We start from the raw sequence: 13,049 nt of genomic DNA on the forward strand, positions 1-13,049 counted from the left end.
ACCTATGGGCCATGATATTATGGCCAGTCTCTCTCTCTCTCCCCCTCTCAACCCATCAATTCATCTGAAATAGTCCTTACAGGAGACATCACAAAAGGTGAGGAAACCTTACCAAACAGTCACAGCAGCTATTGCACAGCCTAACACAATCCAAAGAGGTGTAGTTAAAATCAGCATTACAGCTGTGCAATGTCTCTTCACAGACAGGCTAACCCAGCCCACACTCCTCCTATTTTCTGAATTTGCATCGCACCATATCATATGGTGCGATCGCATGCGTTAACGGGGCTTTTCGCATGCGAAAACGCCTTATCGCATTTTGAAAAATGACCCCCTAAATTAGAAAAAAGAAAATTAAAAAAATGTTGGGTCCAGGCCCCAACTCCCCTGTGAAAACAAACAAAAGAAAACCTTCTGGGACCTCTCTATAGCTCCCCTAGCCCATGGATGACCCTCACACCTCAGCCCCAGTCACTCCTGCCCCACCAGTGCAGTAATCCAAAATGGCCCCAGACGATCCAAGGCTGGGATTACTGCCATACTCAAGTCAGCCAACACCATTTTGAAATGCGGCACTATAAAGGCAGAAATGTCTAGGGAACAATCTTCTCCCTTTTTGGACCTCAGACATCACAAGTAATCAGGGGTATGAGACCTGAGAAGGGGGGGCTTTTCTCTTGGCAGCACATTTTGTCAACTGGCAGGGGGCTGATAACGAAACAAAGCAAAAAACAAATCTAAATTTTGTTTGCTTTTATTATGTTTCATTTCTGAACTGAGACAAAATAGGAAATGTCATGGACATTTCCAATTTAGTTTCAAATGACAGCAAATATCTGCTAATACCTTATTGAAATCTCAGTGTAGTCATAACAATGATGTTTTATGTTGTAAATATTTTATCGTGAGGATTACCCCATTGCTTCTTTACCATCCTCTTTGCATATCAAAGTGTGCTTATCTCATACTTTTTAAAATTGCTTTACTATTTTCATCTCCACTTCCATCTCTTAAATAATAAATAAAATAAATCTCTGGGAGTCCATTTCATACATTCATAATCTTTTCCATTTAAATCCTGGCTAGATTTAAATACTGCTTCTTGACACAGCACCACTGTGCTCCTGTATAAAATGAATGACCGATTACCACACAGGTATGTGAATTTTTCATATGTAGTCTGTCTTTTGGGTAACCCAGTTGTTAAACTTTGGTCACATTTTTACTACGTTTGTTTATAGACATTGATAAGAATCCCCCCGAAGCAGCCGACAGATGAAACACGGGTCCGTGTCGGAACAATAAATGGAGTGGATTTTGAAACACTGACCAAGTTAAGTTTTGCATGCACTTATATTTTTGATTTTATATACAGACATTCGTCGGAACATCATGCCGGTTTACATGGTAACTGAATAACAAAAAGAGCGAAAATACAATAAACAGGTAGGGGGAGGAGGAGCAGTGAATGAAAGAGGAGCGAATACAGCAGAGAGAAGGATAGGGAAAGAGAGGAAGTGAATAGGAAAATTCAAGGCAAATAAATTAACTAAAGGTGATATTTATATAAATTAGATGGAGGTACAAGACCTTGCTGGCAGGGAAAAAGGGAGGGGAAGGGGAGAGGGAAAGACGCCAAGGAAGGAGGGTTAAGAGGGAGGGGGAACTTATGGACCATGATTTAAGGAATTTGCTGGGGGTGGGATGAGGAAGGATGGAGAAGCATCTTACAAGCACCTGCTCTCCAACACTTTCACCATTTCACCCAGACCTCCACTATTTGACTCAGATCCTCAACTAGTTCACCCACACCATCCATCAATTGTCCCAGACACCCCACCCAAAAACTGTAGACAAAAAAGAAGTTAGATTTAAGTTCTGTGAGTGGAGTAAGTGTAAAAAAATCTGTTGATACTCGGTGAGTTATGTGAATATTCTGCTTATAAAACACAAATACTTTCAGACCCCCACCCCGGAATACCCTTGCAATTCCCTTCTTGTCTGCATATACTTTTCTTCATTAAGTCAGGAATATGAACATACTTATGGCCTTCTAAAAATTCATTTGGACCTTAGAAAACCTACTTACATGTGTATATGCAGATTCTGTACACATAAACCCTACAAGAGTCTTTGAAAATTTACCCCAATAAGATGATAACTTTCAAAAAGGCACGCAGGCGCACAAATACACATGTTGGCAGGCAGCCAGATACACAGCAATTTTATATCCTGTGTGCACATATGCGTGTATGTTATAAAATAGCCCTAGTGCACATATGTGTACTCCTAATTTTACAAGTGTGCACGCACAGCCACGCAATGTCGGCTTTGAGCAGCGTAAGGGAGGACATTTTATAACAGGTGCATATCCAAGCCATGACTAGTTTCATCAGTTCGTCCACCAATTTGTCCAGTCTACAGCTAACTCTTCCAAATCCCCCTGGTTCTTTAGCCTGCACTCCCTCCAGTTAACACAGACCCCTCAAAGTACCTCAGAGAAGCCTGGAAATAGTTTTGAGACTTACATCTCTTCCATAGCAGAAGGAACTTTACACTCAAGTATACCTACAGGTGTGTAGGTACTTATGGGCCCCATCCCACATTGCCCATGCCCCACCCATATCACACGCACATTTCACCCTTTTTTTGCCTGATGTGAGATATTTGCGCATCGGGACTTGTGCGCGATTGTAGGCAGCTTAAAATCTGGTGGACATGCGAATATGCTACATCACGCACATCTTCTGATTTTGGAGTGTGCCCAGCTTTTAAATTTCACCTTTAACTGCAAAGATTCACTCACAATACAGCTACTTAATCCCCCATCGCCCTTATACAAGCCAATCACTCTCACCTGCTTTAATATAAGAACAAGGTTCATTAGATGTTAAACTGTCCAAATAATTCTACAGTCAGATCCGAAGTCTTTTCATACTTCTACTTCACATTCTGGAAAAAAGCCAGGATATCACTATATTCCAATAAGTATGGGATGGGGCAATTGTTGAGAAAGCCCTTGCCCAAAATTAGACCTGCCTCATTTCTTTAAATGAAGGCACAATGAGCAAAGTACCTGGACTGGACCTCAGTGGGCATTTCAGAAAATGCCATGTTAATTTATTCTTGATGTAAATAGCTCTACTAAAGAAGCATACCAATTAACTAAAGGCCAGATTTTAAAAGTCCAGCATGAGTAAAAATTGCCACTTATACGCGAGGCCGGGCCCTGCGCATGCTGCTTGCATTTTCAAAAGGGCTCGGCCAAGCACATAAGTGACAATGCGCGCACAAGTGCTGGGCACTAAAAGAGGGGCGATCCGGGGGGCATGGTCTGGGCGGGGAGGGGTTGGGCGGGATGGAGGCTGGCCGGGACAGCAGTCATTAGCTGCTGTCCTGGGAAAGTATGTGCTGGCAGGCCGGTGCGTGTAGCTTACTTCTGCTCCTGAGGAGCAGTAAGTAAGAAAATTAAAAAAATTGTGAAAGGTAGTTAGGTAGGGGGTTAGGGAAGTTCCCTCCCAGGCCGCTCCTTAATTGGATTGGCCTGGGAGGGAACTGGGGAAGGCCCCATTGCGTCACCACGCGAATTTGCAAAAATTCCCCCCCCCCCCCCCCCCCGTGCACGCCGCCCGTACATGCGTGCGTGGATTATAAAATCTGGTGCGCATGTTCATGCGGCCAATGGATTTTAAAACATATACGTGCCGGTACGCGCAAGTTATAAAATTGGCACGTCCATTTGCGCGCGATCCAGTCCAGGTACTTTGCTCATTTTTCTCTAACCCTAAGTGGGTAGGGAAAAGAAATAGATTTAGTTGGGTTACAGCTCCTCCAAGTGGGAGAATGTAATGGTGGAGTTTTGGCCTATAAAAACCCAAGGCACCATTTTGTTTGTCTGGATTCTGAGTTGCCTTTCTCAGGGGGCAGGTTGCCATCATGCTTGCTCCTGGCTTTTGTTTTGTTTTTGGAAAAAGGACCTTTGGGTTTCCTGGAAAGAAACTTGCGGTATAGACTAGAAAAAAGAGGTACCTTTCACTCATTTTACTGATTCCAGGTTTTAATCTTTTTTGTTTTGAGGTAGAAGTTCTATCCACTCTTCTTTCCTCAATTTGGGTTTCTTTTTGGAAACTGGTTTATTTTTAATCTCTGCCTGAGTTCCAAGGACTCAGGGACTCAATACTACCATCTAAGAGAAAAGTAGGAGTCTCTTACCCCGAGAGACCCATTGACCTTTGAAGGTCACTGATGGAATGAATCTTCATTCATTCCTTGGTAGAGAAGTAGGAGGACTTCAGAGACCAGTGGTACCCATCTGGTGTTAACCAGTATGCTATCACTTGGATAGTGATGAAAGAAGATGTACTGGGTAGTAAGAAGTACATTTTGTTCATCTGGAGAAAGGTATCATATTAACTGAGTTACATCTGCCTGCATCTTTAAATCTGGGAGGGAACTTCTTCTAAATTACCTTTATGATTGTTAAGGATCAGGAATGGACTAAGACATGTATTAAGTATGAAACTCCGTGGAAGATGCAAGTATGTTTATAAGTTGAATTCTACAACGTCGGAACAACGCCGGAATATCAATTAGCCCCATGAAGAAGGAACCCCGCTTTCCGAAATACGGACCGTGTCGGGCGACTTTTATATCCTGGACATTGACTAATCAGTTCTTTGGGTTGACTACATCAATCATGCAAGCTCAAAAGTTAAGTGGCATATCATGTTGTGAATAAGAATTTATTATAAGAGATGATATAATCACTACAGTATCACATTACAAAAATTTGAAAAAAAAATGACGGATGATTAAAATATGTGGCATAGATAAGATGTGCGATGCTCATTCAATGTTGTGTATTCATGAACACATACTGCCCAAATATTATGGTCACTAAAATTCATTGCTAATGGTTTTGGTATGTTAGTTTCCATTTTGGGTAATTAAGTATGACAAAGTCACAGATTTATTGAACAGATGAGCATGTAAATGTATTGGATTGCATAAAAAGTTGTAAATAGTCAATTTCAATTATCAATTGTCGGTAAAGTTAAGTTGGAAACCACAATCAGATTCCAGTGTGATTATTACTGCTGTAGTCAAAGATGGAGCAAAGGGGGCTGACCTGTGAGAGGAGGTGAAGGACGCTGAACCCGAGCCAAGGAGACTTCTACCACCTGCAAAAAGAGTTTTTCTAAGAACTGACTCGCTGTCCCGGGAAGGAGGAGCGGGCGTGACGTCACTTCCGCCCGGCTCCGAGACGCTGCCAATAAGAACAGGCTGGCAGCTGGTGAGAAAACGGGGCTGACCTGTGAGAGGAGGTGAAGGACGCTGATCCCGAGCCGAGGAGACTTCTACCACCTGCAAAAAGAGTTTTTCTAAGAATTGACTTGCTGTCCCGGGGAGGAGGAGCGGGCGTGACGTCACTTCCGCCCGGCTCCGAGACGCTGCCAATAAGAACAGGCTGGCAGCTGGTGAGAAAACGGGGCTGACCTGTGAGAGGAGGTGAAAGACGCTGATCCTGAGCCGAGGAGACTTCTACCACCTGCAAAAAGAGTTTTTCTAAGAACTGACTCGCTGTCCCGGGGAGGAGGAGCGGGTGTGACGTCACTTCCGCCCGGCTCCGAGACGCTGCCAATAAGAACAGGCTGGCAGCTGGTGAGAAAACGGGGCTGACCTGTGAGAGGAGGTGAAAGACGCTGATCCTGAGCCGAGGAGACTTCTACCACCTGCAAAAAGAGTTTTTCTAAGAACTGACTCGCTGTCCCGGGGAGGAGGAGCGGGTGTGACGTCACTTCCGCCCGGCTCCGAGACGCTGCCAATAAGAACAGGCTGGCAGCTGGTGAGAAAACGGGGCTGACCTGTGAGAGGAGGTGAAGGATGCTGATCCTGAGCTGAGGAGACTTCTACCACCTGCAAAAAGAGTTTTTCTAAGAACTGACTCGCTGTCCCGGGGAGGAGGAGTGGGCATGACGTCACTTCTTCCCGGCTCCGAGACGCTGCCAATAAGAACAGGCTGGCAGCGGCGCGCCAGCCTGAGGACTTGTAAGTTATTTGAATTATTTTGACTCTCCATCAGTCAGCCCTCACTGAGAGATCCTTGGAATATTGGAAAGAAGGTGGTAAGCAGTACTTTAAATTTCGCCTATTTGATTATTTCTTTTGGTATTAATGCCACATACAAAGAGGAAGGGGAAGGTGAGGGAGGGTACCTCGACCCCTCAACAACCTTCCCCAGGCCAGATGAAAATTAAAGAATTGTACCCCGCGGTGGGGACTGTCCCAGGTGCGTCGGCTGGGTTAGTGGATCAGGAGCAAAATCCAGAACCCCTCGACGAAACATCATTGAGCCCTGGGGCTCCTGAGACCCCCTCCCCACCTGTCCATATTAGATTGGCTGGTCCAGCAGACCCCCTGAGACCGATGATGTCCCCGTTGGGAGAAGTATTCGAGGGAGGAGCGGCTGATATAAACTATGGACAATCTCAAGGCGAGAGTGTTTTGTCCACCTTGAAGGAAACTAACATCGGGAAATTGAGTGGAATAGGCAGTTCTCTGCAAATGACCACGGAAGGGGAAAATAAGACTAACTTGGGTAAACTAGAAAATTTGGCTCAGAGAGTTCCAGTAGTCATACCAGAGATTACATTGTTGAAAAAACCTGATATTGTAACATTAGATGTATTATGGAATGCTTTTTCTGTATTTGAGAAAACGATAATTTCTTTGACTCAGGCAATCCAAGGATTTCAAGATCAATCCACAATAGTGAATCCGGTAGTATTAGCCAATTCTATTAAGTTACAGGAATTAGATTCTCAAGTAACACAGTTGAAAGAAATACAGGTTGGTCTAATCCAAGAGGATTCTAGATCAGTAAAAAGAATTGAAAATTTGGAAAATAGCCTCAGATATAATAATCTGAGATTGATAAATTTTCCTAAGTGTAAACTTATCTCTCCCAAAGAACAGGTAAATAAATATTTAAAGGAAGTATTATCCTTCTCTTCTACTAGTTTACCTTTGATTAATAAAGCATATTTTCTGCCTGAAGTAATTAAGAAAGGAGGAAGAGAAGTGGAAGTGGGGACCCCTAAACAAGACTGGGTGACATTATCCCCTTTAGAAGATCTATCAGGGTTTCTAGAGACATCCCAAGAAGAGCAGATAGAGAGAAGGGGAATTGTACTAGTAACACTCTTGGCTTTGACCTCTGGACCAGTGTTCGTGTTTTCTGTGGCTTGATCCTGGTACGGCTTGCGACCCTTCTCCTGATTTCTCCTGGACTGGCTTCGGACCCTTCTCCTGCTTTGATCTTGGACTGGATTTCGACCCTTCTTGTGTACTGAACCCGTGGACCGGCTTTGGATTACTCTGTGACTCCATCCTCAAGACTACTACGTCATTTACATGCTGTTCTCTTACTATATTCTTCAGGGCTGCCTGTTCTTGCTGTGCATGTTAAAAAAAAACATATGCGCAGAAAATAGCACCAATTTCAGCACGGGTCCTATTACATCATCCCCGTAGTTTTAAGCTCAAAGGGGAGAGGCATTCCAGGAGGTGGAATCTGGGCCAGGTTGGGACTTAAATGCATACATTTTTATTTTTAAAAGTATAAACTCTCAAAGCAAAACTATGCACACTAAATAGCAGATATAATTGTGTGTACATAGTTTTGCTTGAATAATTTTCAAAGCGGACTTATGTGTGTAAGTCTGCTTTCAAAATTGATGTAACTTATGATCATATTTACTAGCTAACCTATGTGTGATGTTACAAAATTACCACCATAAAGTAAGTATATCTCTGATTCTCACCTGAGTGTTACGATGATTGCTGATGGCTGGGCACATGCTGTTATAAATGTAACTATGAAAAGGAATATTAGGAATGGAATAAGTGTATTGCAGATTCGATTGCACTTCCCTGACACAGCATAGCCATTCTCATTGAGATATGTCTTGACAATAAGCACTCTGAGTTGACTTCGCTGGCCCACTGTTGGTGGTGTGATAACTTGACGGCTTTGAACACAGGCACAATCTGTATAATTTTTTACCTGAGAAAGATAAGAAAAGGAAGCATTACACTAGCATTTAACATAATGTCTCTACTGTACCAGCAGAGCATCCTATATAATTATGAAAAAACAAATTTTTAACAAGCTTGGTTGAAAACAAACCTACTTAATGTATCTCTTCCAAGATAAGTCACTTTATAAAAATAAATCCTATAGGCTTCATATCTATTTCTGTTTTAACCAGACAATCTTTATTCAGAGGAATATATATAGCAGAGTTGCTTCCCAGTTACAGGTGTTCTCCAAGGACAGCAGGATGTCAGTCTTCACAAATGAGTGATATCATCTGAATGAGCCTGGCATGGAAATTTTATGTTACATTTTCTAGAACTTTGACTGTGTTTCACTGACCATGCCCATGAATGCTAACATATCATGCATTCACATGGGAGCCCCCTTCAGGCTTGCACCTTAGCATATATAACTGAAGCCAACACCAAGAGGAGGCGGGTGGGTTTTGTGAGGCCTGACATCCTGCTGGCCTCGAAGAACTCATGTTACATATATTAAACTTTGCTTTCTCTGAGGATAAGCAGAATGATAATGCTCACAAGTGGGAAATCCCTAGCTACAGACTATCCTGAATGAAAAAACGGAGGAAAAAAAACCAAGAACCAATGGCACAACAGTAATTTTGTTGGTAACAAGCCTTTTCTCAAAGAGCTCCTGGCTCTCAGGGAACAAGTCCGATCTCTGGAGGCTAGAGTAGCAGACTTGGAGGAGCTGAGAGAGACAGAGAGGTACATTGATGAGACCTTCAGGGAAATAGTAGCCAAGTCCCAAATCTAGTCTGGCAGCCCCAGTGCTGCCTTGGATCAGAAAGGTCTCCCAATAGGAGAACATCACCCTGGTGTAGCAGGAAGTGATCCTGTAGCAAGGACCTGCTCTCCAGGTAAAGTATTGTCCTCTCGCACTGAGGACAAGTCTCCCAGGGCTAATAATCGAAGTGATTCGATTATTAGAAATGTAGATAGCAGGGTGGCTGGTGGACGTGAGGACCGCCTGTTAACTTGTCTGCCTGGTGCGAAGGTGGCAGACCTCACGCGTCACCTAGATAGGATTATAGACAGTGCTGGGGAGGAGCCGGCTGTCGTGGTACATGTGGGCACCAACGACATGGGAAAATGTGGGAGAGAGGTTCTGGAAGCCAAATTTAGGATTTTAGGTAAGAAGCTGACATCCAGAACATCCAGGGTGGCATTCTCTGAAATGCTTCCTGTTCCACGTGCAGGTCCCCAGAGGCAGGCAGAGCTCCAGAGTTCCAATGCATGGATAAGACAATGGTGCAGGGAAGAGGGATTCAGCTTTGTAAGATACTGGGGAAACGTTTGGGGAAAGGGGAGACTTTTCCGAAAGGATGGGCTCCACCTTAACCAGAGTAGAACCAAGCTGCTGGCACTAACTTTCAAAAAGGGGGAAAGCCAACAGTCACTCAGCAGTGCATGGTTCGGAGAAATGTATCCTTGAAGGATACTAATGAAACAGGAGAGTAAGGGCATCCCAACAGAGACGTTCCAATAAAAGCAAACATAGTCCATATGCCTATATGTAAAAAAAACACCGAAGCTAATGATTTCCGAATTATCCCAAACAACTGAAAAGCAGGTTGTTAATACAAACAAAAACACACTTTGAAATGTCTGTATGCCAATGCCAGAAGTCTAAGAAGTAAGATGGGAGAGTTAGAGTGTATAGCAGCAAATGAAGAGATTGACATAATTGGCATCACAGAGATTGGTGGAAGGAGGATAACCAATGGGACAGCAAATGTTGCTTACCTGTAACAGGTGTTCTCACAGGACAGCAGGATGTTAGTCCTCACATATGGATGACATCATTAGGATGGAGCCCAATCACAGAAAACTTCTGTCAAAGTTTCCAGAACTTTGACTGGCCCCTACTGGGCATGCCCAGCATGGCACTAACCCTGCAGCCAGCAGGGGTCCCCCTTCAGTCTTATTTGATAGCTACAGGCAGTGCCGAAAAAATAAAACAACAAAACGTTACGAACCCAACACCACGGGGCAGCGGGTGGATTTCATGAGGACTAACATCCTGCTGTCCTGTGAGAACACCTGTTACAGGTAAGCAACATTTGCTTTCTCACAGGACAAGCAGGATGGTAGTCCTCACATATGGGTGAGTACCGAGCTGAGGATGTCCGAACAGACACCAAATGTACCCAAAGGCGGGCAACAGGCACAACAACTGGGGTGGAATTTGGTAAAGGGCATCCTGAACCCCACTGGGCAGGCGGAAGGGAGTAGGTACGTCACGTTGGAAATAGGTTACGCAGGACAGATTGGCCGAAGATGGAATCTTGTCTTCCGGCTTTGTCCAAGCAATAGTGGGCTGCGAAAGTGTGGAGAGAACTCCAGGTGGCAGCCCTGCAAATGTCAGGAAGCGGCACCGATCATAGGTGTGCTACTGAAGTCGCCATGGCCCTCACAGAGTGTGCTTTAATACGGTCTTGAAAAGGAATGCCTGCTTGCTGATAGCAAAAAGATATGCAGTCTGCCAACCAGGAGGAGAGAGTCTGCTTACCCACAGGTTGCCCTAATTTGTTGGGATGGAAAGAGACGAATAACTGAGTGCTCTTCCTGTGGGCAATTGTACGGTCTATGTAGAACGCTAGAGCCCGTTTACAGTCAAGGGTATGCAGAGCCTGTTCCCCTGCGTTGGAGTGGGGCCTGGGAAAGAAGATAGGTAGTATGATGGATTGATTAATGTGAAACTCCGAAACTACCTTAGACAAAAACTTAGGGTGAGTGCGGAGTACCGCCTGGTCCTGCAGGAGTTTAGTGTAAGGCGGATAGGTAACTAGGGCATGTAACTCACTAACCCTGCGAGCTGAAGTGATAGCCAAAAGGAAAATCACTTTCCATGGGAGATATTTTAGGTCACAGGAGTGAAGAGGCTCAAATGGTGGTTTCATGAGCCGACCAAGAACCAGGTTAAGGTCCCAAGAAGGGGCCGGAGGACGTAAAGGTGGCTTGATATGGAGCAAGCATTTCAGAAAACGTGTTACGAGGGGTTGTACCGATATAGGGACATCCCCGACACCTTTATGGAAGGCGGCTACCACACTGACATGCATTCTGATGGAAGAGGTCTTTAGACCTGATTCCGATAAATGCCACAGATAGTCCAAAAACCTTGGGATTGGACAGGAAAAAGGATCAAGGGATTGTGAAGAACACCATGATGTATACCTTTTCCATTTATAGGAATAAGACTTTCTTGTGGAAGGCTTCCGTGAAGCAATCAGGACACGAGAAACCGAATCTGAAAGGTTAAGTGGTTGAAGGATTAACCTTTCAACATCCATGCCGTCAGGGACAAGGCCTGAAGATTGGGATGGCGTAGACTTCCGACGTTCTGAGTGATCAGAAGCGGGTCCGTTCCCAAGGGAATGTGCTTGCGAATGGAGAGATCCTGGAGTATGGGAAACCACACTTGGCATGGCCAGTGAGGTGCTATCAGGATTATGGTTCCCTTTTCCTGACGGAGCTTCACGAGAGTCTTCGAGAGAAGAGGAAGTGGAGGGAATGTATAAAGCAGACCGCCTGCCCACGAGAGGGAGAATGCATCTCTGGGCTGAGAGCGCTCGCTCCGAATGAGGGAGCAGTAATTGTCCACTTTGTGGTTCTTAGGGGACGCAAAGAGGTCTAATTGGGGATAACCCCATTGTTGGAAGAGTGAGGTTGCTACCGAGGGGTTGAGAGACCACTCGTGCGGTTGGAAGACACGACTCAGTTTGTCTGCCAAGACATTGTGCACTCCCGGCAAATAGGTGGCCCTGAGGTACATTGAGTGGGAGAGCGCTTCTGCTCAAATCTGCGCAGCTTCCTGACACAGAAGGAAGGAGCCTGTGCCTCCCTGCTTGTTGATGTACCACATGGCCACCTGGTTGTCCTTCTGAATCAGGATGACGTGATTTGATAGGCAATCCTGAAAAGCTCTGACAGCATATCGCATCACTCGAAGCTCCAGGAAATTTATCTGATGTTTGGCTTCCTCTGGAGACCAAGATCCTTGTGTCTGTAGATCGTTCACATGAGCTCCCCACCCGAGGTTGGAAGCGTCGGTGGTGAGAATGAGTTCAGGATCTGGTAGGTGAAAAGGCAGTCCCTGGAGGAGATTGTTCTGATCTTTCCACCAGGTGAGAGACAGACGGAGTGCGTCGGTGATGTGGACAATGGTTGACAGAGGCTGAGTCACTTGAATCCATTGTGACCTCAGTGTCCAATGCATGAGCCTCATGGCCAGGCGGGCCATTGGTGTGAGATGGACTGAGGACGCCATGTGACGGAGAAGGACAAGAAATTGCCGAGCTGTTGCTGTATACTGAGACTGCAACTAGTGAGCGAGGGACACGAGGGTTTGCACTCGTTGTTGAGGTAGAAAGGCTTTTGCCTGTAAGGTGTCCAAGTCTGCCCCAATGAACGACAAGGTTTGAGATGGGACTAAATAGGATTTCTCGTAAGTGACGAGAAATCCTAGAGAAATTAGAGTGTGTAGGGTCAAATCCAGGGACGATCGAGCGGCTTCCTGGGTTGGAGCCCTGATTAACCAGTCGTCTAGATAGGGGTAGACATGAATAACTTCTTTCCTGAGAAAGGCTGCGACAACTACGAGACATTTGGTAAAGACTCGTGGTGCTGATGCTAGGCCAAATGGAAGCACTCGGTATTGATAGTGCTTTGGGCCTACTAAGAACCTGAGGTACTTGTGATGAGCTGGAGATATCGCAATGTGGGTGTATGCGTCCTGGAGGTCCAGAGAGCAGAGCCAGTCTCCTCTTTGTAGAAGAGGTAGAAGCGAGCCCAAGGTTACCATCTTGAACTTTTCTCGCTGGAGGTACTTGTTGAGGGCACGTAGGTCCAGGATTAGACGAAGCCCCCTAGATTTTTTGGGGATCAAAAAGTACCGGGAATAGAAACCTAGGCCTTGTTGCGAAAGA

At 45.0% G+C, this 13,049-nt stretch overlaps 1 protein-coding gene across 1 annotated transcript in view; it reads right to left on the minus strand.

The window, feature by feature from the left end:
• SLCO5A1 (solute carrier organic anion transporter family member 5A1) overlaps nt 1–13,049 on the minus strand; it is a 261,323-nt gene that overhangs the window by 22,177 nt on the left and 226,097 nt on the right. Inside the window, exon 8 of the mRNA XM_029591445.1 lies at nt 7,824–8,065. Coding sequence (XP_029447305.1) covers nt 7,824–8,065 — 242 coding nt within the window. The remainder of the gene's footprint in view (nt 1–7,823; nt 8,066–13,049) is intronic.

This window comes from Rhinatrema bivittatum, chromosome 2 (assembly GCF_901001135.1).
Source record: "Rhinatrema bivittatum chromosome 2, aRhiBiv1.1, whole genome shotgun sequence".
Taxonomy (NCBI): Eukaryota; Metazoa; Chordata; class Amphibia; order Gymnophiona; family Rhinatrematidae; genus Rhinatrema; species Rhinatrema bivittatum.